Source organism: Pseudophryne corroboree, chromosome 1 (assembly GCF_028390025.1).
Source record: "Pseudophryne corroboree isolate aPseCor3 chromosome 1, aPseCor3.hap2, whole genome shotgun sequence".
In the NCBI taxonomy this organism is placed as follows: Eukaryota; Metazoa; Chordata; class Amphibia; order Anura; family Myobatrachidae; genus Pseudophryne; species Pseudophryne corroboree.
In genome coordinates, this window is record NC_086444.1 from 999,514,650 (window position 1) to 999,541,478 (window position 26,829).

At 46.6% G+C, this 26,829-nt stretch overlaps 1 protein-coding gene across 3 annotated transcripts in view; it reads right to left on the reverse strand.

The window, feature by feature from the left end:
- NEK1 (NIMA related kinase 1) overlaps positions 1–26,829 on the reverse strand; it is a 344,019-nt gene that overhangs the window by 224,778 nt on the left and 92,412 nt on the right. For 2 of the 3 annotated variants that reach the window (XM_063920622.1, XM_063920624.1), the window contains exons 11-13: positions 17,482–17,541; positions 17,147–17,212; positions 15,727–15,774 (exon numbers count right to left, since the gene is read on the reverse strand). In XM_063920622.1, coding sequence (XP_063776692.1) covers positions 15,727–15,774; positions 17,147–17,212; positions 17,482–17,541 — 174 coding nt within the window. The remainder of the gene's footprint in view (positions 1–15,726; positions 15,775–17,146; positions 17,213–17,481; positions 17,542–26,829) is intronic. The other variant, XM_063920623.1, reaches the window with a different exon arrangement.

Here is a 26,829-nt window from a genome sequence, read left to right on the forward strand (position 1 = left end):
ACTTTAGATGGGTGTGAACTGGCTCCTCCCTCTATGTCCCTCCTCAAGACCTCAGTTTAAGAACTGTGCCCAGAGGAGACGGACAGTACGAGGAAAGGATTGTTGTTAATCTAAGGGCGAGATACATACCAGCCCACACCATACACACCGTACAAAATGGAATAAACCAAACCAGTTAACAGTATGAATAAAACAGCATCAGCCAGAGACTGATCACAACTGTAACATAACCCTTATGTATGCAACAACTATATACAAGCCTTGCAGAAATTGTCCGCACTGGGACGGGCGCCCAGCAGCCTCTACGGACTAGGAGAAAAAGATTTACCGGTAGGTTTAAAATCTTATTTTCTCTTACGTCCTAGAGGATGCTGGGGACTCCGTAAGGACCATGGGGATAATACCAAAGCTCCAGACCGGGCGGGAGAGTGCGGATGACTCTGCAGCACCAATTGAGCAAACATGAGGTCCTCATCAGCCAGGGTATCAAACTTGTAGAATTTTGCAATAGTGTTTGAACCCGACCAAGTAGCTGCTCAGCACAGCTGTAATGCCGAGACGCCTTGGGCAGCCGCCCAAGAAGAGCCCACCTTCCTAGTGGAATGGGCCTTTACCGAATTTGGTAACGGCAATCCCGCCGTAGAATGAGCCTGCTGAATCGTGTTACAGATCCAGCGAGCAATAGTCTGCTTAGAAGCAGGAGCGCCAACCTTGTTGGCCGCATACAGGACAAACAGTGCCTCTGTTTTCCTAACTCGAGCCGTCCTGGCTACCTACATTTTTAAGGCCCTGACTACATCCAGGGACTTGGAATCCTCCAAGTCACCCGTAGCCACAGGCACCACAATAGGTTGGTTCATATGGAACGACGAAACCACCTTAGGTAGAAATTGAGGACGAGTTCTCAACTCCTCTCGATCCACATGGAAAATCAGATAGGGGCTCTTGTGAGAGAAAGCCGCCAATTCAGACACCTGCCTCAAAGATGCCAAGGCCAGTAACATGACCACTTTCCAAGTGAGAAATTTTAACTCCACCGTTTGAAGAGGTTCAAACCAGTGTGATTTAAGGAACCGTAACACCACTTTAAGGTCCCACGGTGCCACTAGGGGCACAAAAGGAGGTTGGATGTGAAGCACTCCCTTCACAAATGTCTGGACCTCTGGGAGAGAAGCCAACTCCTTCTGAAAGAATATAGATAAGGCCGAAAATTTTAGGCCCATATCCACTCCTGTCTGTAGAAAATGGAGGAAACGACCCAGCTGAAAATCTTCCGTAGGAGCATTCTTGGCTTCACACCAAGACACATATTTCCTCCAGATACGGTGATAATGCTTCGCCGTTACCTCCTTCCTAGCTTTGATTAGAGTAGGGATGATTTCCCCCGGAATACCCTTCCTAGCTAGGATTTGGTGTTCAACCACCATACCGTCAAACGTAACCGCGGTAAGTCCTGGAACACACAGGGCCCCTGTTGTAACAGGTCCTCCCTGAGAGGAAGAGGCCACAGATCTTCTGTGATCATTTCCTGAAGATCTGAATACCAGGCCCTTCGAGGCCAATCTGGAACAATGAGTATTGTCTGCACCCTTGTTCGTCTTATGATTCTCAGTATTTTTGAGATAAGCGGAAGTGGAGGGAACACATAGACCGACTGAAACACCCACGGTGTCACCAGGGCGTCTACCGCCACTGCCTGAGGGTCCCTTGACCTGGAACAATACGTCCGAAGCTTTTTGTTGAGGCGTGACGCCATCATGTCTATTTGAGGAAGTCCCCAACGACTTGTTATCTCTGCAAAGACCTCTTGATGAAGTCCCCACTCTCCTGGATGGAGATCGTGTCTGCTGAGGAAGTCTGCTTCCCAGTTGTCCACTCCCGGAATGAACACTGCTGACAGAGCGCTTACATGATTCTCCGCCCAGCGAAGAATTCTGGTGGCTTCCGCCATTGCCACTCTGCTCCTTGTGCCGCCTTGGCGGTTTACATGAGCTACTGCGGTGAAGCTGGCAGAGCCGATTTGAAAAACCGGCGAGGAGGCATCTCTTCGAATTCCAGCCTGTATCCCTGAGAAACAATCTCTATTGCCCAGGGATCCACCTGTGAGTGAACCCAGACTTGGCTGAAAAGTCGAAGACGTGCCCCCACTTGAGCGGACTCCCCCAGGGAAGCCCCAGCGTCATGCGGTGGATTTTGCAGACGTAGGGGAGGACTTCTGCTCCTGGGAACTAGCTGTGTGCAGCTTTTTTCCCTTGCCTCTACCTCTGACAAGAAATGACGATCCCCGTACCTTCTTGCTTTTATTTGAACGAAAGGACTGCATTTGATAATGAGGTGCCTTCTTAGTATGTTGCGGGGGAACATAAGGTAAGAAATTCGATTTACCGGCCGTAGCAGTAGAGACAAGGTCCGAGAGGCCTTCTCCAAACAACTCCTCCCCCTTGTAAGGCAACGACCACATATGCCGCTTTGAGTCGGCATCCCCCGTCCACTGTCAGGTCCACAAGAGTCGCCTAGCAGAAATAGACACAGCATTTATTCTGGAGCTTAGTAAACAAATGTCTCTTTGAGCACCCCGCATATATAAAGCTGCATCTTTGATATGCTCTAGGGTCATTAGAATGGTATCCTTCTCTAGGGTGTCAATCTCCGTAGATAAGGAATCTGTCCATGCTGCGACAGCACTACAAACCCAGGCCGATGCCATAGCTGGCCTAACAATAGTACCGGAATGTGTGTAAATGTACTTCATAGTAACCTCCTGCTTACGATCAGCAGGATCCTTGAGGGTAGCTGTATCCTGGGAAGGCAGTGCCACCTTCTTGGACAAGCGTGTGAGCGCCTTGTCTACTTTAGGCGAAGATTCCCATCGTATCCTGTCCTTTTGTGGAAAGGGATACGCTATAAGAATCCTTTTGGGAACTTGTAGTCTCCTATCTGGAGATTCCCAAGCCTTTTCGCACAATTCGCTTAGCTCAAATGAGGACGGAAAAGCGACCTCAGGCTTTTGCCCTTTATACATGTGTACCCTCGTGTCAGGGACAGGGGGTTCTTCAGTGATATGCAAAACCTCTTTAATGGCAATAATCATGTAACGAATACCTTTTGCCACCTTTGGCTGTAATTTTGCATCCTCATAGTCGACACTAGAATCTGAGTCCGTGTCGGTATCTGTGTCAGTAATCTGGTCCCGGTGCCTCTGGGGCAGGCATGGTCTGACTACCTGACTGCTCCCTAGCCTCAGCCTTGTCTAACCTCTTATGCAATAAATTTACATTTGCATTCAAGACATTCCACATATCCACCCAGTCCAGTGTCGGCGTTGCCGACGGCGACCTGACAACCATGCACTCCCCCTCCTCCTCAGGTGAGTCTTCATCGTCAAACATGTTGACACACGTGTACCGACACACTCCACACACACAGGGAATTTCTTATCTGAAGACAGGTTCCCCCCTAGGCCCTTTGGAGAGACAGAGAGAGAGTATGCCAGCACACACCCCAGCGCTATATGACCCAGGAAAAAACACAGTATGTTTACCCAGTAGCGCTGCTGTAATGTATAATCGCCAAATATGTGCCCCCCCTCTACTTTAAAACCCTCTTTCACCGTGTGTCAAGCAGGGGAGAGTCCGGGGAGCTTCCTCTCAGCAGTGCTGTGGAGAGAAAACGGCGCTGGTGAGTGCTGAGGGAGATGCCCCGCCCCCTCGGCGGCGGGCTTCTGTCCCGCTCGTACATGTATATAGTCCTTTGCCATAGGAGAGGTATTCTATTGCTGCCCAGGGCGCCCCCCCTGCGCCCTGCACCCTTACAGTGACCGGAGTGTGTGAGGTGTATGGGAGCACTGACGCACAGCTGCAGTGCTGTGCGTTACCTCAGTGAAGCACCCGAAGGCTTCTGCCGCCTCAGTAGTCTTCTTTCTTCCGGCTCTATGAGAACGGCGGCGCGGCTCTGGGATGAACGCCCAGGACGAACCTGTGTCCCACTCCCTCTGGAGCTAATGGTGTCCAGTAGCCGAGAAGCAAAGCCTATCATTTAAGTAGGTCTGCTCCTCTCTCCTCAGTCCCTCGATGCAGGGAGTCTGTTGCCAGCAGAGCTCCCTGAAAATAAGAAAAAAACCTAACAAAATGCTTTCTTAGCAGGAAACTCAGGAGAGCTCCCTGCAGTGCACCCATCTTCCTCTGGGCACAGTCTAAAACGGAGGTCTGGAGGAGGGGCATAGAGGGAGGAGCCAGTGCACACCCAGAGTCTAAAGTCTTTCTTAAAGTGCCCATGTCTCCTGCGGAGCCCGTCTATTCCCCATGGTCCTTACGGAGTCCCAGCATCCTCTAGGACGTTAGAGAAAGTTCAAAAAAGAAAAAAAAAAAAAAGAGAGTGAAAAACTCAATCGACCTTCTGACCTGTCGACCTAGTTACTGACAACCAATAGTGGTCGACCTAGAAACTGTCGACCTAGAGACCGAATACAGACTTCTGGTACACCAGTAGTCATGGCAGGGATGGCACAGCCCTCACAGGCTTACGCTGAGCCACCATGGGTACAGTCATTTGCGCAGTCTGTACAGCGCTTGGTGGATATTTCAGCTGGAGCACAGCCTCTCGGTCAGGGATCCAGACGCAGGTCACGGACACAGGTGAGTTCTACTCCATTATCAGAGGAAGATTTTGAACCGGACTCTGAACAGGAGTCTCTTTCAGACCAAGTGTCAGCCAGTTCTAAGTTAGAGTCCACTACGGTTCCTGAGGACTCCATCTCTCTCACGAATGTAGAAGCACTGGTCAGGGCAGTGAGAGCAGTGCTTCAGACTGAAGAAACTGACCCATCACCCCGTGATAAGGCTCCGCTTTTCATATGTCAGAAGAAGGAAGCTACTCATTTTCCTTCATCAGCCCAGCAGGAGGATCTTTTGGAGGGAACATCGGCCCAACCAGCTAAGCGGATACAGTTATCCAAGCATATGGCTTCCGTTTGGCTTCCGTTTACCCTCTTCCACCGAAGGAGAGGGCTAGGTGGGAGAACCCTCCTCCGGTTGATGTGCATGTGGAAAGCTTGGTTGGTTCCTCTGTGCTGTCTATCCCGGATTAATCATTAAAGATCCCACAGATAGGAAACTAGAGGATTTCTTAAAATCTGCTTATTCTCAGGCCGGAGATATTACTCACCCATCACTAGTATCAGCTTGGGTGGCTAAGACTATTGGAGAAAGGACAGAAAAGTTGGGGTTTGGACTTATAGGAAACAAGAGCAGAAGGGAGTTACTGGCGCATGTATTAAATATTCAGAAGGCAAGTATCTATTTGGGTGAGGCAGCTATTGATACCAGAGTGTTATCAAAGCTTTCAGCCACCATGATAGCGGCCAAAGGGTAGTTTGGCGAGCAGACGCCAGTTCCAAGAAGGCTCTTGAGGCTCTTCCTTTTGCAGGCGATAAACTGTTCTGGATGGAGTTAGACATCAGCCCCCTTCTAAGAGTTCGAAAGCCAGAGGGAAACAATCCTGGGCTACCAGACAACCAGCTGCAAAACAGACGGAAAAACCCCACTGCCTGATGGGAAGGGCCTCCTCCTGGGAGATCCCAGGGTAGGAGGCCAGCTTCTGTCCTTCGCTCCAAGGTGGATAGATACCACAACAGTTGCATGGGTCAGAAAGATAATCTCGCAGGGGTATTACATAATCAAGAGGAATCTTCAAAAGTCTCATGGCTGGAGCATAAATGAGCAAAAATGGTCTGACATCTTCGCAGGAAATGCTACACTTGGGGGCAGTTTTGGATTCCCGCCTTCAACGTGTTTTCCTGTCACTAGACAATGTTCTAGCTTTACAGTCCAGGATTAAAATTTTTCTTTATCAGAGGGTCTCCATTTATGTATGTATGTATGTATGTATGTATGTATGTATGTATGTATGTATGTATGTAGATCCTAAGATCAATGGTAGCAACATTCGACATGGTGGAGTACGTTCCGTTTCACTCCCGCCCTCTGCAGCTACAGATCCTCAGCCAGTGGGATGCATTTTATCAAAACACAGACCATGGTCCTACCTCCAAAATTTCGGTACTCCCTCACGTGGTGACTCTTGCGAGCAAATCTGACACAGGGTCGCCCGTTCTGGATACCGAATTGGGTGCTGGTAACTACAGATGCCAGCCGTTGGGGATGGGGGTCAGTCTGCGACGCTCAGTCATTCCACGGCCACTGGACAGATTGGGAGAGTCTGCTCTCAATAAATGTGTTGTAGCTCAGAGAAATCTTTCCCGCTCTTTCTGTAGGAGAACATCTCATCCAATGGCGCCCAGCGAAATTGCAATCAAACAATGTGACGGCGGTGGCCTACATAAATCATTAGGGGGAACTCGCAGTCAAGGGGCAATGACAGATATCGAGGATCTTTCGCTGGGCTGAACGCCATCTACCAGCACTCTTCATACCCCGAGTACTCAACTAGGAGGCAGATTGTTTGAGTCGTCAGGACATTCACTCCAGTGAGCAGGCATTACACCCAACGGTGTTTCAGATACTGGTCCAACGATGGGGTCTTGCCGACAATTACATGATGGCGTCACGTCACAATCACCAGGTTCAGAGTTATGAGGCTCGAACAAGAGATCCCGATGCCTTTCTAGTAGATTCATTGACGACTCCATGGTCATTTCACCTACTGTACGTCTTTCCTCCAGTCCAAACTCAAGAAGGAAGTGAGTACCATGATTCTGATAGCCCCGGATTGGCCTTGGAGAAGATGGTACACTCTTCGGAGTCTTTCATCGACGTGCCACTTTTACTACCATGGAGACCGGATCATCTCTCCCAGGGACCATACCTTCATCCAGATCTGGACAGTTTAGCTTTGACGGCATGGCTGTTGAGACATCCATCCTGAAGAAGAAGGGTTATTTTGAGCAAGTCATTCTGACTATGTTAAAAGCCAGGAAGCCTTCATCGGCCAGGATTTACCACCGTGTTTGGAAAACATACTTCACCTGGCATAGCCTCTTGTGATCTTGCTCTGGGTCTTAGGACTCTTCAGTCTCCTCTGTTTGAGCATTTAGAGGAGATCGAGCTACAGTTGCTCACGTAGAAGAAATTTTTTCTGTTGGACATCTCATCGGCCAGAAGGGTGTTAGACCTTAGTGCTTTATTATGGAGTTCGCCTTTTTAGTCTTGCACTCAGACAGGGCAGTGCTTCACATGCGTCCGGCCTACCTACCCAAGTGGTGTCTGGGTTTCATGTAAAGCAGGAGATAGTGGTCCCTGCATTTGTGGAGGGATCCATGGAAGAGGCAACTCTGGATGTTGTCCAAGCTCTTCGGCATTATGTGGAGAGAACAAAGGAGGTTTGTAAATCGGACTCCTTATTTGTTCTCTAGGATCTCGCAAACGGTAATTCCCGGCCTCGAAGCAGACCTTGGCAAGATGGCTTAGGTCAACTATTCTCATGCCTATTTGGCAACGGATCTTCCCGTGCCTTCGGGGGCGACAGCTCACTCCACCCATTCAGTGGAAGCTTCTTGGGCAGCTAGCTGTGGAACTTCTGCGGAGCAGCTTTGCAAGGCAGCCACATGGTCTTCTGCTAAAACCTTTATTATGTTCTACACCTTGGATACTTTTGCGTCAGCAGATGCAACATTTGGCCGTAATGTCCTTAGTGTAGTGCAGGAGAGTCCCCACCCGTGTGGGAACAGCTGTAGGACGTTCCAGCATATAAGCATCTCCTGTACCCCCTAGTGGACGCACAAGAAAGTTGGATTTATGGTCTTACCTTGATAAATCCTTTTCTTGCAGTCCAATAGGGAGCACAGGATCCCCTGCCTTACGCACCTGACTTACAGGATCTTGTTTCTATACCAGTGAATGTGTTTATTTACAGTAAGGTTGTTTCTGTCTGTGTGTGGGTCTTCCTTCCTCTTTCCTAGCTCCTGCTTTGGGCTCGCTAACAAAACTGGCAGGTCTGGGCAGGAGGGGCAAGGAATAGGGGAAGGGGGACTGAGGCATGCTGGGAACATTCGTTTAACTCTTTGGTGCCTGTTCACTCCCACACCAATAATACCCAGCGTATTACAATCTCCTGTACCCCCTATTGGACTACAAGAAAATAAGATTTTACTCACCGGTAAATCTATTTCACGTAGTCCGTAGTGGATGCTGGGTACTCCGTAAGGACCATGGGGAATAGATGGGCTCCGCAGGAGACTGGGCACTCTTTAAAGAAAGATTAGGTACTATATCTGGTGTGCACTAGCTCCTCCCTCTATGCCCCTCCTCCAGACCTCAGTTAGGGAAACTGCGCCCGGAAGAGCTGACACTACAAGGAAAGGATTTGGAATCCAGGGTAAGACTCATACCAGCCACACCAATCACACCGTACAACTCATGATAACTATACCCAGTTAACAGTATGAATAACAACTGAGCCTTACTGAACAGATGGCTCATAACAATAACCCTTTAGTTAAGCAATAACTATATACAAGTATTGCAGACAATCCGCACTTGGGACGGGCTCCCAGCATCCACTACGGACTACGAGAAATAGATTTACCGGTGAGTAAAATCTTATTTTCTCTGACGTCCTAGTGGATGCTGGGTACTCCGTAAGGACCATGGGGATTATACCAAAGCTCCCAAACAGGCGGGAGAGTGCGGATGACTCTGCAGCACCGAATGAGCAAACTCAAGGTCCTCCTCAGCCAGGGTATCAAACTTGTAGAATTTTGCAAACGTGTTTGATCCCGACCAGGTAGCAGCTCGGCAAAGTTGTAAAGCCGAGACCCTTCGGGCAGCCGCCCAAGAAGAGCCCACCTTCCTCGTGGAATGGGCTTTTACCGATTTAGGATGCGGCAGTCCAGCCGCAGAATGTGCAAGTTGAATCGTGGAACAGATCCAGCGAGCAATAGTCTGCTTAGAAGCAGGAGCACCAAGCTTGTTGGGTGCATGTAGGATAAACAGCGAGTCAGTCTTTCTGACTCTAGCCGTCATGGAAACATAGATTTTCAGGGCCCGGACTACGTCCAGCAACTTGGAAGCCTCCAAGTCCCGAGTAGCCGCAGGCACCACAATAGGTTGGTTCAAATGAAACGCTGATACCACCTTAGGGAGAAATTGGGGACGAGTCCTCAATTCTGCCCTGTCCATATGAAAGACCAGATAGGGGCTTTTACAGGACAAAGCCGCCAATTCTGACACCCGCCTAGCCGAAGCCAAGGCCAAAAGCATGACCACTTTCCACGTGAGATATTTCAACTCCACGGTCTGAAGTGGCTCAAACCAATGTGATTTTAGGAAATCCAACACAACGTTGAGATCCCAAGGTGCCACTGGGGGCACAAAAGCGGGCTGAATATGCAGCACTCCTTTAACAAACGTCTGAACTTCAGGCAGTGAAGCCAGTTCTTTTTGAAAGAAAATAGACAGGGCCGAAATCTGGACTTTAATGGATCCCAATTTTAGGCCCATAGTCACTCCTGACTGTAGGAAGTGCAGAAATCGACCCAGCTGAAATTCTTCTGTGGGGGCCTTCATAGCCTCACACCAAGCAACATACTTTCGCCATATGCGGTGATAATGTTTTGCCGTCACATCCTTCCTAGCTTTTATCAGCGTAGGAATGACTTCAACCGGAATGCCCTTTTCCATCAGGATCCGGTGTTCAACCGCCATGCCGTCAAACGCAGCCACGGTAAGTCTTGGAACAGACAGGGCCCCTGCTGTAGCAGGTCCTGTCTGAGAGGCAGAGGCCAAGGGTCCTCTGAGATCATTTCTTGTAGTTCCGGGTACCAAGTCCTTCTTGGCCAATCCGGAACGATGAGAACAGTTCTTACTCCTCTCTTTCTTATTATCCTCAGCACCTTTGGTATGAGAGGAAGAGGAGGGAACACATAAACCGACTGGTACACCCACGGTGTCACTAGAGCGTCCACAGCTATCGCCTGAGGGTCCCTTGACCTGGCGCAATATCTTTTTAGCTTTTTGTTGAGGCGGGACGCCATCATGTCCACCTGTGGCCTTTCCCAACAATTTACAATCAGCTGGAAGACTTCTGGATGAAGTCCCCACTCTCCCGGGTGGAGGTCGTGCCTGCTGAGGAAGTCTGCTTCCCAGTTGTCCACTCCCGGAATGAACACTGCTGACAGTGCTATCACGTGATTTTCCGCCCATCGGAGAATCCTTGTGGCTTCTGCCATCGCCATCCTGCTTCTTGTGCCGCCCTGTCGGTTTACATGGGCGACCGCCGTGATGTTGTCTGACTGAATCAGCACCGGCTGGTTTTGAAGCAGGAGTTTTGCCTGACTTAGGGCATTGTAAATGGCCCTTAGTTCCAGAATGTTTGTGTGTAGGGAAGCTTCCTGACTCGACCATTGTCCTTGGAAGTTTCTTCCCCGAGTGACTGCCCCCCAACCTCGGAGGCTTGCATCCGTGGTCACCAGGACCCAGTCCTGTATGCCGAATCTGCGACCCTCGAGTAGATGAGCACTCTGCAGCCACCACAGCAGCGACACCCTGGCCCTCGGGGACAGGGTGGTCAGCCGATGCATCTGAAGATGCGATCCGGACCACTTGTCTAACAGATCCCACTGAAAGATCCGTGCATGGAACCTGCCGAATGGAATTGCTTCGTAAGAAGCTACCATCTTTCCCAGGACTCGCGTGCAGTGATGCACCGACACCTGTTTTGATTTTAGGAGGTCTCTGACCAGAGATGACAACTCCTTGGCCTTCTCCTCCGGGAGAAACACCTTCTTCTGTTCTGTGTCCAGAATCATACCCAGGAACAGCAGACGCGTCGTAGGAACCAGCTGCGACTTCGGGATATTCAGAATCCAGCCGTGCTGTTGTAGTACTTCCTGAGATAGTGCTACTCCGACCAACAACTGCTCCCTGGACCTCGCCTTTATAAGGAGATCGTCCAAGTACGGGATAATTATAACTCCCTTCTTTCGAAGGAGTATCATCATTTCGGCCATTACTTTGGTAAATACCCTCGGTGCCGTGGACAGACCAAACGGCAACGTCTGGAATTGGTAATGGCAGTCCTGTACCACAAAACGGAGGTACACCTGGTGAGGTGGGTAAATGGGGACATGTAGGTAAGCATCCTTGATGTCCAGTGATACCATGTAATCACCCTCTTCCAGGCTTGCAATAACCGCCCTGAGCGATTCCATTTTGAACTTGAACTTCCTTATATAAAAGTGTTCAAGGATTTCAAATTTAGAATGGGTCTCACCGAACAGTCTGGTTTCGGTACCACAAACATTGTGGAATAGTAACCCCGTCCCTGTTGAAGGAGGGGAACTTTTATTATCACCTGCTGGAGGTACAGCTTGTGAATTGCCGCCAGCACCACCTCCCTGTCCTGGGGAGTAGCTGGCAAGGCTATTTGAGGTAACGGCGAGGGGGAGATGTCTCGAATTCCAGCTTGTATCCCTGAGATACCACTTGTAGAACCCAGGGATCCACCTGTGAGCGAACCCACCGGTCGCTGAAGTTCCGGAGACGGGCCCCCACCGCACCTGGCTCCACCAGTGGAGCCCCAGCGTCATGCGGTGGATTTAGTGGAAGCAGGGGAGGATTTTTGTTCTTGGGAACTGGCTGTATGGTGCAGCTTTTTCCCTCTACCCCTGCCTCTGGGCAGAAAGGACGCGCCTTTAACCCGCTTGCCTTTCTGGGGCCGAAAGGACTGTACCTGATAATACGGTGCTTTCTTAGGCTGTGAGGGAACCTGAGGTAAAAATGTCGACTTCCCAGCTGTTGCTGTGGAAACGAGGTCCGAGAGACCATCCCCAAACAATTCCTCACCCTTGTAAGGCAAAACCTCCATGTGCCTTTTAGAATCCGCATCACCTGTCCACTGCCGAGTCCATAATACTCTCCTGGCAGAAATGGACATTGCATTAATTCTAGGTGCCAGTCGGCAAATATCACTCTGTGCATCTCTCATATATAAGACTACGTCTTTAATATGCTCTATGGTTAGCAAAATAGCATCCCTGTCGAGGGTATCAATATTTTCAGACAGGGTATCGGACCAAGCTGATGCAGCACTACACATCCAAGCTGAAGCAATTGCAGGTCTCAGTATAGTACCTGAGTGTGTATATACAGACTTCAGGATAGCCTCCTGCTTTCTATCTGCAGGCTCCTTTAAGGCGGCCGTATCCTGAGACGGCAGTGCCACCTTTTTTGACAAGCGTGTGAGCGCTTTATCCACCCTCGGGGATGTCTCCCAACGTAACCGGTCCTCTGGCGGGAAAGGGTACGCCATCAGTAACTTTTTAGAAATCACTAGTTTCTTATCGGGGAAAGCCCACGCTTCTTCACACACTTCATTCAACTCATCTGATGGGGGAAAAACCACTGGTTGCTTTTTCTCCCCAAACATAATACCCTTTTTAGTGGTACCTGGGTTAATGTCAGAAATGTGCAACACATTTTTCATTGCCGTAATCATGCAACGGATGGCCCTAGTGGAATGTACATTTGTCTCGTCCTCGTCGACACTGGAGTCAGACTCTGTGTCGACATCTGTGTCTGCCATCTGAGGTAGCGGGCGTTTTTGAGCCCCTGATGGCCTTTGAGACGCCTGGGCAGGCACGGGCTGAGAAGCCGGCTGTCCCACAGCTGTTATGTCATCGAACCTTTTATGCAAGGAGTTGACACTGTCGTGTAAAACCTTCCACATATCCATCCACTCTGGTGTCGACCCCGCAGGGGGTGACATCACATTTATCGGCACCTGCTCCGCCTCCACATAAGCCTCCTCATCAAACATGTCGACACAGCCGTACCGACACACCGCACACACACAGGGAATGCTCTGACTGAGGACAGGACCCCACAAAGTCCTTTGGGGAGACAGAGAGAGAGAGTATGCCAGCACACACCACAGCGCTATATAATCAGGGATTTACACTAACACAAAGTGATTTTCCCTATAGCAGCTATACAATACAGTTTGCGCCTAAATTTAGTGCCCCCCCTCTCTTTTTTACCCTTTGAGCCTGGAAACTGCAGGGGAGAGCCTGGGGAGCTGTCTTCCAGCGGAGCTGTGAAGAGGAAATGGCGCCAGTGTGCTGAGGGAGATAGCCCCGCCCCCTTCTCGGCTGACTTCTCCCGCTCTTTATATTTATATTATGGCGGGGGATTTTTGCACATATATAGTTTATTAGACTATATTATGTGCTGTTCGCAATGTAAGGTACTCTAATTGCAGCCCAGGGCGCCCCCCCCCCAGCGCCCTGCACCCATCAGTGACCGGAGTATGTGGTGTGCATAGGGAGCAATGGCGCACAGCTGCAGCGCTGTGCGCTACCTTAATGAAGACCGGAGTCTTCAGCCGCCGATTTCCAGGACGTTCTTCTTGCTTCTGGCTCTGCAAAGGGGACGGCGGCGCGGCTCCGGGACCGGACGACCGAGGCTGGGCCTGTGTTCGATCCCTCTGGAGCTAATGGTGTCCAGTAGCCTAGAAGCCCAAGCTAGCTGCAAGCAGGTAGGTTCGCTTCTCTCCCCCAAGTCCCTCGTAGCAGTGAGTCTGTTGCCAGCAGATCTCACTGAAAATAAAAAACCTAATAAATACTTTCTTTACTAGAAGCTCAGGAGAGCCCCTAGTGTGCAACCAGCTCGAGCCGGGCACAGATTCTAACTGAGGTCTGGAGGAGGGGCATAGAGGGAGGAGCCAGTGCACACCAGATATAGTACCTAATCTTTCTTTAAAGAGTGCCCAGTCTCCTGCGGAGCCCCATATTCCCCATGGTCCTTACGGAGTACCCAGCATCCACTAGGACGTCAGAGAAAAGGATTTATCAAGGTAAACCATAAACTCGACTATTACTAATTCATGCTGTAAAAATCCAGTGGGTAACGTTCTGACCGAGTGAGCAGACATTGGCAATTGGTCTCCTAACTACGAAGAACTTACTTATATATTATTTTACATGGACCTTAAAAATATTCCTAAATTTGGTTGGAAAAGCAAAATTATAACCATACATAAATAGGTTTCAAATAAAAATTTAGCAAGGTTTTAAAATTCTAGGCTAAAATTGTAAAAGTACAATTCACAGTGCAGCCTCATAGCTCAGGATTCATGGGTTACATTTTGTGTAGAGAAACCCTGAATGAGATTGTCTGGGTGCCCCAATGTCCTATAATAAATATACATATAGGTTAACAGACTTCAGCTTCACTGGGGCAGGGGACTCATGTTCGAACCATATAAAGAATAATAATAATAATAATAATAATAATAAATAATAATATTATTATTATTACCATTGTTATTAATAAAAAAGATGACTAAAGTTCTAAAAAGGCGGAGTACAAAGAGAAAAAAAAAAAATCATGCATATTCAATTAGCCGGAGTGCGGGGAATAGCTATTCAATGAAATAGTCTTTATCCAATGCCTGAAATTAGGGATTACCGCGTGCTTCTGCTAGGGTGCTTGATCAAGTGGTTTAGCATGCGCGTGTACACCCGATTTTCCATTTTCTTGCAGACTTTTCCTCACGGCGCGAGTGATGGCGTCCACCATCTGAGATTTGCGCATGGGGTAATCCCTGCTAATTAAATCAATCCGGCCGTGGAAAGTAATATGCCCAATAGCTTGGCTCAGGAATGTTAACATTACTCCCTGACAGTTCATTATAAACTTGTTTCACAAAATCATTTTACTGTCACTTTGCTGCCATCTAGTGCACTAACATGGATAATAACAAATGTATAAAATACAGTTGTTTACAGTATATAGTGCTCACATACTACACAGAGCTTTACAGAGGATGTTTTCATTACTGTCACCAATCTCTGACCCCGTGGAACATATATAGTCTTATTTCCCTACACACAGAAGCAACATACAAACACTCTAAAGTTAATTTTGTCAGCCCAGTTAACCTACCGCTGTTTTTATAGTGTGGAAGGAAACCTACATAAACATGGACAGTCCATACAAACTCTACACATGTTGGGTTCTGACGGAAACTGAACCATAACCTGAGTTCTGTGAAGCAGCAATGCTAGCCAATGTGGCAAAATACAGATTGCCCTGATAGCAGCAACCTTATCAAACTGGAGGATGATGCAAGTGGAAAGCAATGAATGAATCTGCAGTTCAGAAACACAAATTCCCTGTCTGTCTTCTTGTAACAAAGGGCCCGATACAGACCTGATCGCTGTTGTGCGAACTCGCACAACGGGCGATTATCGAATGACTGCGCATGCGTATGCACAGCAATGCACAGGCACGTCGCCAAACAGCAACAGGATGGTGCACAAATTTCTATTGCAAGGCGATTGACAGAAAGCGGACATTTGGGTGTGGTAACTGGCAGTTTTCTAGGAGTGTCAGGAAAAACGCAGACGTTCCCAAGCGTTTACTGGGAGGGTGTGTGACGTCAGCTCCGGCACTGATCAGCCTGATTGTATCGCACTGTAGGAGTAAGTCTTGGGCTGCGCACAGACTGGAAAAATCATTCGATGTCGAATCAGTTGCAAATTGATTTGCAGCTGTCCACTGTCTGGCAGAAATTTTGCACGGCATACACATGCATTCGCACACTTGCACAGGGCGGGTTTTCACTCTCCCTGGCCGGTGACTACCTGATCACAGACCTCTGCAAAAATTAGGCCCAATGATTGAGTGAGTAAGCAAGGTAGAAAATGAGAGGACACTACACGTTTTAGCTAGGACTATTTTTGAGGTGAAACAATCAGAAGCTCCAGCTCACCCTTTCCTTTTCCAGTCGTCTCATCTGTTCAGCTTTCAGTAAGTTCATCTGTTATAGGTTAAAATAAATATATTATAATGTGCTAAGAATTACAGGCATTAGGTTGCATTGAGAAACTGAGACAAATGAAACAGGTAGGTGCAACCCGACGGTTGGAGTGTCCGGGTTACACATCTACACAATCACTGTTTGAGGGTCTGGTCTGAAGCTAGTACAATCATTGCTTTTTTACATTTCAGGCATAAACACGATCAGAATCGCTGCGTAAATAAACTCCCGAGGTCCTGTCCTGCTTACTGTCTTGTACGTGTAGCTAACCAAAGGGTGATGGAAGAATCTCCTATACCAAATTTCTGCATTAAACCAGGCATCCACTGAGTGTCACAGTATAAAATGGAAGCTGCATTTCATTCACCACATCCTTCTAGTACATGCACTTTCTGTGATGTTAGTACAGAAGTCCAACATACGCTCAGTGAGAATGGGGTAAATACGGACGCGCATCATAATGTACACAAGTAACATTTTGTTAGTCGCCTATATATTCTTAAATATGCAAGGCTAGGCTGTCCAAATATTTATATCAGGTGTTTTTAACTCCTATTCCTCAAGTACTGACAATAGGTTGCAACAGTCAGCAGTATGTGTTTATGTAAAGTTGGTGCCACTTGAGAACAGAACTCTGGGCCTAATTCAGGTTGAATCGTAGTAAGCGATCCAACTGCAAAAAAAATAAAAAAAATAAAAAGATGCCCCCATCCTGCGCACGCATTTTCTGAGGAGGGGGCCGCAGAAAATGCGATCGCCTCTGCCTGTCAATTATTGCCAGGGGGGGCGAGTTGCGAACAGGGGCGTGATGTCACACGCAGCCACAGCAATTGGAAACATGGCGGCGGCCCTACTGCGCAACCTTAATTTCTGCTAACAAGCAGAAATTGCGATGCGATCTTAGTTTCTGCTTGTTGGGAGGGGGGGAGGCTGCGGTCAGCATGGTAGGCGGTCTTACCCTGCGATGGGTGGCCCCCAGCATGCGAACAGAAAGAGTGCAAATATTGCTAATTAGTAGAATTTGCAGTCCTTACTGAATTAGGCCCCTGCCCCTTAGCACTTGGCAGTCAGTGCTAGGTGATTGTTCTGTGACCCTGCACTTGAGCAATTATACAAACTTGGAATGAAAAATGGTCTTCTGACTTTCTGGCTTGCTTCTGGTCTACTCTCCCGTCTGCTCAATTACTGGATTAGTATAGTTAAAGGAATATAAGGTTATAAGTGTGGTGCTTGAAAAATTATTTGGGGGGAAAACCGCATATGCACACTTTTAGCTTTTCATGTTGCACCACTGTTTTTCTACAAATAATACAACAAAATACAGAAAATCAGACATGAACTGCTCAATATGGTAACACAGCAGAGCGCACACCTGCTCCCTCTGTCTCTTCTCTTTCTCCAGTTGTCTGATGTCCAGTCTTTTTTTCTTAGCCACATCCTGAAATAGAAACAAGCCCAATAACTGCCCGAGCTATGCCAGTGTCCCTAGTAAGTGAGAGGGTTAATGGACTGTCAAGGAAAATATTGTTAGAGGGCAGACGAGGGAAGAAACAAGGAGGAAAGGTTTCGAGGCTTTGGTTTAGGTCATTAATTTAACCACCAGTGCTGGAACAGCCTGCACCATACAATGCACTTCTAATCCCTCCAGCTGTGTACGAGTTATTATAAAGTAGTCTTTAAAGAAAGCAGGTGGGGGCATCTCTATACCTCCAACATTTTCCTCCTTCCTTCCACTGGATTCATTTTCTTCATTGGCACTGCTGGGGCCTGGACAAAGAGTGAAACTATGAATTAGAAGATGCAAACTCACCAGAGACCCGGGGCGTGCCACCAAACTGATCTAGAACCTACAATAAATGTACTCTATAACTAGAATGGTAATCTGTTTTCATATTGGTGAGATATGGCTCATCAAACCTTTTATGGCCAGTAAGCATACATTAATAGAATGTGGTTTTAGAGTAAGCTTTTTACTAAAAGGCTTAGTATTGATATTGTTATCTCTATACATTGAGAAACATTTATAAGCAAACTGAAACATTTAGCAATCATGAAAATCTCATTTGTCATTTTACAACAAAAATAGAACAACAACAACAACGATACAAATATGTAGTTATGGTAGACTTACTGTCGATATCTCTATTTCTCCTAAGTACACAGTATCCACAGGATAAACACTGGGATATGAGGTACCGTCAGCGGATTGGCACTCTCCCAGAATACAACGGGCCAGTCCCCTATATCCCCGCCTCCTAGCTCGGGCAATTCAGTTGTTTTCCAAAGCTCAAGGCAGGAGCACCATAGAGAGCCCTAATCAGGCGAGAACACACATGCAAACAATACCGTAAAAGAAGGAAGAGGTTAGTAGGTGAACGGATCCTCAAATGAGGTGCATCAGGGTGGGATCCCTGTGGATACTGCGGACTTAGGAGAAAGAGAGTTATCGACGGTAATTCTACCATAACTACATATTTCTCCTGCAGGGTCCACAGCAAATTTAGTGGTGGGGACGCTCCTGATTGGACAGGAGAATCCTTCGAACAAATTCAGCATCCTGAGAGGCAAATGTATCAAAAGCATAATGTATAATGAATGCGTTAATGGAACACCATGTGGCTGCCTTCCATATCTGTTCAGCTAAAGCACCACGTTGTGCTGCCCATGACGGACCTACCTTACAAGTAGAGTGAGCAGAGACATTAGTCGGAATAGGGAGGTCAGCTTGAGGATATGCTTCAGAAATAGTCATTCGAAGCCACCTCATCAGTGTCTGCTTGTTAGCAGACCATCCTCTCTTGTGAAATCCGTAGAGAACGAAGAGAGTGTCTGTCTTTCTGATGGCACTGTTACGATCCACGTAGATCCTTAAGGCATGGCCTACATCCAATGATGCATCTCCCGCAGAAAGGTCCGGCCCTTGGAAGGCCGGGACTACAATTTCTTCGTTAAGGTGGAATTTAGAGACCAACTTAGGAAGATAACCAGATTTGGTTCTGAGAACTGCTCTATCTGGATGAAAAATCAGAAAAGGAGGACAGCATAACAATGCCCCTAAATCTGAAACTCTTCTAGCTGAAGCAATATCCAGTAGAAAGAGAGCTTTAGCTGTAAGCCATTTAAGATCCACTTGCTGTAGTGTTTCAAATGGGGCAACTTGAAGCAACTTTAGGACTAAACTTAAATCCCAAGGCACTGCAGGAGGAATAAAAGGAGGATGGATATAAAGCATTCCCTGGAAAAATAAGATTTTACTTACCGATAAATCTATTTCTCGTAGTCCGTAGTGGATGCTGGGGACTCCGTCAGGACCATGGGGGATTAGCGGCTCCGCAGGAGACAGGACACAAAAGTAAAAGCTTTAGGATCAGGTGGTGTGCACTGGCTCCTCCCCCTATGACCCTCCTCCAAGCCTCAGTTAGGATACTGTGCCCGGACGAGCGTACACAATAAGGAAGGATTTTGAATCCCGGGTAAGACTCATACCAGCCACACCAATCACACTGTACAACCTGTGATCTGAACCCAGTTAACAGCATGATAACAGCGGAGCCTCTGAAAAGATGGCTCAAAACAATAATAACCCGATTTTTGTAACAATAACTATGTACAAGTATTGCAGACAATCCGCACTTGGGATGGGCGCCCAGCATCCACTACGGACTACGAGAAATAGATTTATCGGTAAGTAAAATCTTATTTTCTCTGACGTCCTAGTGGATGCTGGGGACTCCGTCAGGACCATGGGGATTATACCAAAGCTCCCAAACGGGCGGGAGAGTGCGGATTACTCTGCAGCACCGAATGAGAGAACTCCAGGTCCTCTTTAGCCAGGGTATCAAATTTGTAGAATTTTACAAACGTGTTCTCCCCCGACCACGTAGCTGCTCGGCAGAGTTGTAATGCCGAGACCCCTCGGGCAGCCGCCCAGGATGAGCCCACCTTCCTTGTGGAATGGGCCTTGACAGATTTAGGCTGTGGCAGGCCTGCCACAGAATGTGCAAGTTGAAATGTGCTACAAATCCAACGAGCAATCGTCTGCTTAGAAGCAAGAGCACCCAGTTTGTTGGGTGCATACAGGATAACAGCGAGACAGTTTTCCTGACTCCAGCCGTCCTGGAAACCTATATTTTCAGGGCCCTGACAACATCTAGCAACTTGGAGTCCTCCAAGTCCCTAGTAGCCGCAGGTACCACAATAAGCTGGTTCAGGTGAAACGCTGACACCACCTTAGGAAGAAACTGGGGACGAGTCCGCAGCTCTGCCCTGTCCGAATGGACAATCAGATATGGCTTTTGTGAGACAAAGCCGCCAATTCTGACACTCGCCTGGCCGAGGCCAGGGCCAACAGCATGGTCACTTTTCATGTGAGATATTTCAAATCCACAGATTTGAGCGGTTTAAAATGTGATTTGAGGAATCCCAGAACTACGTTGAGATCCCACAGTGCCACTGGAGGCACAAAAAGGGGGTTGTATATGCAATACTCCCTTGACAAACTTCTGGACTTCAGGAACTGAAGCCAATTCTTTCTGGAAGAAAATTTACAGGGCAGAAATTTGAACCTTAATGGACCCCAATTTGAGGCCCATAGACACTCCTGTTTGCAGGAAATGCAGGAATCGACAGAGTTGAAATTTCTTCGTGGGGCCTTCCTGGCCTCACACCACGCAACATATTTTCGCCACATGTGGTGATAATGTTTTGCGGTCACCTCCTTCCTGGCTTTGACCAGGGTAGGAATGACCTCTTCCGGAATGCCTTTTTCCCTTAGGATCTGGCGTTCCACCGCCATGCCGTCAAACGCAGCCGCGGTAAGTCTTGGAACAGACCTGGTACTTGCTGAAGCAAGTCCCTTCTTAGCGGCAGAGGCCATGAGTCCTCTGTGAGCATTTCTTGAAGTTCCGGGTGCCACGTCCTTCTTGGCCAATCCGGAGCCACGAGTATAGTTCTTACTCCTCTACGTCTTATAATTCTCAGTACCTTGGTTATGAGAAGCAGAGGAGGGAACACATACACCGACTGGTACACCCACGGTGTTACCAGAACGTCCACAAATATTGCTTGAGGGTCTCTTGACCTGGCGCAATACCTGTCCAGTTTTTTGTTCAGGCGGGACGCCATCATGTCCACCTTTGGTCTTTCCCAACGGTTCACAATCATGTGGAATACTTCCCGATGAAGTCCCCACTCTCCCGGGTGGAGGTCGTGCCTGCTGAGGAAGTCTGCTTCCCAGTTGTCCACTCCCGGAATGAACACTGCTGACAGTGCTATCACATGATTTTTCGCCCAGCGAAGAATCCTTGCAGTTTCTGCCATTGTCCTCCTGCTTCTTGTGCCGCCCTGTCTGTTTACGTGGGCGACTGCCGTGATGTTGTCCCACTGGATCAATACCGGCTGACCTTGAAGCAGAGGTCTTGCTAAGCTTAGAACATTGTAGCAAAACTAGGTTCACCCTGCACCAGACTGATTATAATTAAATGACAAATCTCAAGAACCAACTAGACAAAAACAAATTTGGCCCAAGTGGGCAACTATTTTGACGTTGGAGGTGCTCCCAGGAATAGTGTACCAGATACAAGTTGATTTGGTGGGTGTGGAAGAGCCCACGCCTCACCAAACAGAAGAAATTCCTATGTTTGGAGCACTCTTTTGATTAGTATATATATGTGAATAAATGAAAACTGTATTTAATTTAAAACTTAGCTTTTATTAATCAAATACTCGACTAAAATATAATAACAGGGGTATACTAGAAAAATCAATTGATTATTCCCCTTCTAAGCAGTGGTAAAAATATGAATAAATTAGAGCAAATACTATCGTCTCAGAGTTTTGTATTTTGCTCAATAATTGATGACAAGAAAAATGATAGTAATCTATCAGACTTATCCAATAAGCAGCAGAAAAGACAAAAATTGAATTAATAGCAAAAAAATGAAAATAATCTAACAAATATCCAAGAGACAGCTAATCTATATAATCAGAAAGGTTATAAATAGGTTCAACTTCAATGTCTCATAAGGTCCAATCTGATAATATAAGTTTAAATTTCACCTGGCGGTATAAATACTACTATGCATGTGAGATCGGCTTCTCCCCATACCTCACAATTATTTTCTGTGCATAAATATCCCTTCCATGCCAAAAAGAAAGAACACATATGCCAACCTCTTCCTGGGGTGGTGGGAAAGAGAACACGTATTTTCTGACAGCAATGATCAACATACACAGCATATCATCACCTGGCTGCGCTATATAGATGATGTTCTCGTCATTTGGGATGGCTCTGAACGTGAACTGTTTGATTTCCTTACAGATCTCAACAAGAACAACCTCAACCTGAGACTAACAATGAATCACAGCAGTCAGGAAATTTCTTTTCTTGATCTAAAAATCTATAGAGATGAAGGGAATATGTTAGCTACAGAGTTACATCGAAAGGAAACTGCTACAAATAGTATTCTCCATAATTCCAGCTCACATTTCCCTCCCACTATAGCGAACATACCCAAAGGGGAGTTCCTAAGATTAAAGAGGAACTGTTCGGATGATGCGACCTACCGACACAAAAGCGAGGAGGTGACGGCCCGTCTCAAGGAACGAGGTTATAGTAATAGATCTATTAAAAAGGCACGCAACTCCCTTCTGAAAACAACTAGGAATTCCCTTATCTTCCAAGAAAAGAAAGTGAAGGATCAAGATGACTTGAGATTCGTGGGAGACTTCTGTCAGGAGTGGAGACAACTTAAAGAGGGCATACAAAAACACTGGCATGTTTTGTTGTCTGACCCAGACTTAGCAACGAGCCTGGGAGACAAGGTCTCGATGAGTTGGAGAAGGTCACCCAATTTAAAGGATTTTTGGGTACAAAGTCATTACCAACGACTTCCCTCTGTCTCTCCCTCAGTAAGAGGCACATACCCATGTGGGACCTGCAGGGCCTGCGATTACATGAAGCCAATACAAGAAATTACAGATAAGTTTGGTAATCGACACAGGATCTCTGATTACTTTAACTGTAAAACAACCAACGTGGTGTATTGCCTACAGTGCCTATGTGGTAAAAGATACGTGGGAATAACCACACGAATGTTTAAACAGCGAATTTTGGAACATGCAGGAACAATTCGGAATGTGGATAGGGACATGCAGAATTTCCGACAAATAACCACGGTGGCTAGACATTTCTATCTCCATCATAATGACAACACCCATCGAATGCAAGCCTTCGGCCTGGAAAAGGTGAAACTCGGAATTAGAGGGGGTGATGTAATGCAGGAATTACTCAAAAAGGAGAGCCAGTGGACCTACTTATTGGGAAGCTTAGCTCCATCAGGTCTCAACGAACACATAAACTATACGGTGTTTCTATGATCACTTACATGGGGTATAGAGACACCTCATCTTCAAATTTGGATTTTCTTCAGCCTTAACAAATTTGTGCTACCCCGGCCTGCAATACATACCTCTATTACATGGTGTGTATCAGGTCAATCTTCACTAGACCATATCAATACAATAACTGCAATAGCAAATTAAGTGTCAGCGCATTCTAACAATATACAATTATCACTATATTCTCAGTTCACTCTTCTTTCGGTGCCCTCCTTACTCACTCTTCCCCTGTCCCTTCCCTTTTTTTCCCCAATATACAACATGTTTTATTTATATAAGTCTTATTATTATCTACAGTCATCATTATTTTATTTATCCTTTCATGTTTGTACATTAACCGGGTACACCTCTTGACACTATCTAACAAGGTGATATTTTCATCACCAACAAACATTTGTTCTGTGTTATTTCACGTGTGCACAAGTAATTTTTGTGTTTAATGTCACTAATTTCTGTCACTTTATTTTTTACACTTTCCATTCACGACATCACAAATATTAGGCTTCAATCACATCTGCTTCATTAATTTTTAGCAGACTTACATATAGGACTCAAACCTATCACTTGCAGCCATAGTACACAATTAGGTTCCAAAACATTTCCAAACAGACTATCAACACCTATGATACACATTAATTAAATAAGCTTCCTTCGTATTATAACCACCTATTTTTCACTATCACACATACACTTTTCCTCACTTCAACATTCCTTTCCTTCTTTCTCCTTCCACCTTCCTTCCCTTCATTTCCCCCCCCCCTTTTTTTCCCACTTCCCCCCCCCTCTCCCCTCCCCCCTCCCCCCGCACCTCCCTCCCCCCCCCCCCTTTTTTCCCCCCCTTCGTTTTCCTTAATTATTCCTTCTCAGTGCTTAATAAATACCCTAAACTGACTATGACGGAATAACTGAGACTCTATGGTCACAATAACAGTGGGGAATAATTGGCTGGGACAGTGCAAAGATGCATGTCCCAGATATTATCATCTCCAAAACATGAGTTGTCCTCTTACTATATTTTATTATATTCTTATTTAATTTTTACATAGGCTCATTAATTTGGTAACTACGGTTACCTTTATCTTAATCATGATCATAGGGTCACTAACTTTTTGTCGCTGGTATTTTGACTAACATGCACGCTAATATTATTTCATTATTATTATTACCATTTATTCCTTATCCCATGAATTTTGCACTCCTTTTCCTCCCCCTCACTAAATTAATTAATTTCTGTATCAATAAATTCATAGTCTAAATCTTTCGCTAACATATTGATTATTCTAATTTACAATTGTATACTAGGAAAGCGCAAAATGATTTTGGGTCTTAAACTTTCACTTTTTGTAGGATATCTCAGTTTATAAAAAATTTTTCTTTTTGATTTGATCAACCATAATTCTTTTCCCAAATTCTGCTCATTAACTAAATACCCATTCGATACCTTTTTACGCTTGGAATATTATTCTAATCAGTATGATATCATTGTGATCCACGTATACAAACTATTAAAGGTCGGGATCTAATAGAATAAGTATTGCCTGATGGATGGGTCTGCCGGACAGATTCATGCCATAATTAGGTAATTAGGATATGAGGAAAGTGATTGGCTGATGATCCCTTTTTAAATGCACCATCTGAACACCACTATAGGCTGCCAGGTGAGCAAGCCCAGGTGGTGAAACGTACGTAAACTAACGGCCTCACGCACGGACTCCTCACTGCAGGGGGAGCCGTGACCAGCAGCAGTTATCCAGAGCGGCTGAGCGGCAATGTTCCATCGAGTTCGGGGAGATCGCGAGTGGTAATGTACAGTGACCTGCGGGTCAGACACACTCATCCGACACTTCCTACATCTTCTCCCTTCCTGTCAATCTTCACCCTCACGGACGGACACCTGGTCTCCGGTGGCGCATCCGGACCCTGCAAGGCAAGTGGCAACAGGGTTCGCCTAACACCACACACGGCTTCTCAGGCTGCCGTCCGCTGTCTCTTTTTCCACGGCACAACCCACGATCCCACTCTCATCTGTCCTCCGCTCTTATGATGAGGTCAGACAGCAGATGGGATCAGTGAACTGTAGTGAGACATTGAAGTTGAACCTATTTATAACATTTCTGATTATATAGATTAGCTGTCTCTTGGATATTTGTTAGATTATTTTCATTTTTCTGCTATTAATTCAATTTTTGTCTTTTCTGCTGCTTATTGGATAAGTCTGATAGATTACTATCATTTTTCTTGTCATCAATTATTGAGCAAAATACAAAACTCTGAGACGATAGTATTTGCTCTAATTTATTCATATTTTTACCACTGCTTAGAAGGGGAATAATCAATTGATTTTTCTAGTATACCCCTGTTATTATATTTTAGTCGAGTATTTGATTAATAAAAGCTAAGTTTTAAATTAAATACAGTTTTCATTTATTCACATATATATACTAATCAAAAGAGTGCTCCAAACATAGGAATTTCTTCTGTTTGGTGAGGCGTGGGCTCTTCCACACCCACCAAATCAACTTGTATAAGCTTAGAACATTGTAAATTGCCCTTAGCTCCAGTATATTTATGTGGAGAGAAGTCTCCAGACTTGATCACACTCCCTGGAAATTTTTTCCCTGTGTGACTGCTCCCCAGCCTCTCAGGCTGGCATCCGTGGTCACCAGGACCCAGTCCTGAATGCCGAATCTGCGGCCCTTTAGTAGATGAGCACTCTGCAGCCACCGCAGAAGAAACACCCTTGTCCTTGGAGACAGGGTTATCCGCTGATGCATCTGAAGATGCGATCCGGACCATTTTTCCAGCAGATCCCACTGAAAAGTTCTTGCGTGAAATCTACCGAATGGAATCGCTTCGTAAGAAGCCACCATTTTTCCCAGGACCCTTGTGCAATGATGCACTGACACTTTTCCTGGTTTTAGGAGGTTCCTGACTAGCTCGGATAACTCCCTGGCTTTCTTCTCCGGGAGAAACACCTTTTTCTGGACTGTGTCCAGAATCATCCCTAGGAACAGCAGACGTGTCGTCGGAAACAGCTGCGGTTTTGGAATATTTAGAATCCACCCGTGCTGTCGTAGAACTACTTGAGATAGTGCTACTCCGACCTCCAACTGTTCTCTGGACCTTGCCCCTATCAGGAGATCGTCCATTTTCTTTGAAGAAGAATCATCATTTCGGCCATTACCTTGGTAAGGACCCGGGGTGCCGTGGACAATCCAAACGGCAGCGTCTGAAACTGATAGTGACAGTTCTGTACCACGAACCTGAGGTACCCTTGGTGAGAAGGGCAAATTGGGACATGGAGGTAAGCATCCCTGATGTCCCGGGACACCATATAGTCCCCTTCTTTCTGGTTCGCTATCACTGCTCTGAGTGACTCCATCTTGATTTGAACCTTTGTATGTAAGTGTTCAACTATTTCAGATTTAGAATAGGTCTCACCGAGCCGTCTGGCTTCAGTACCACAATATAGTGTGGAATAATACCCCTTTCCTTGTTGTAGGAGGGGTACTTTGATTATCACCTGCTGGGAATACAGCTTGTGAATTGTTTCCACTACTGCCTCCCTGTCGGAGGGAGAGGTTGGTAAAGCAGACTTCAGGAACCTGCGAGGGGGAGACGTCTCGAATTTCCAATCTGTACCCCTGGGATACTACT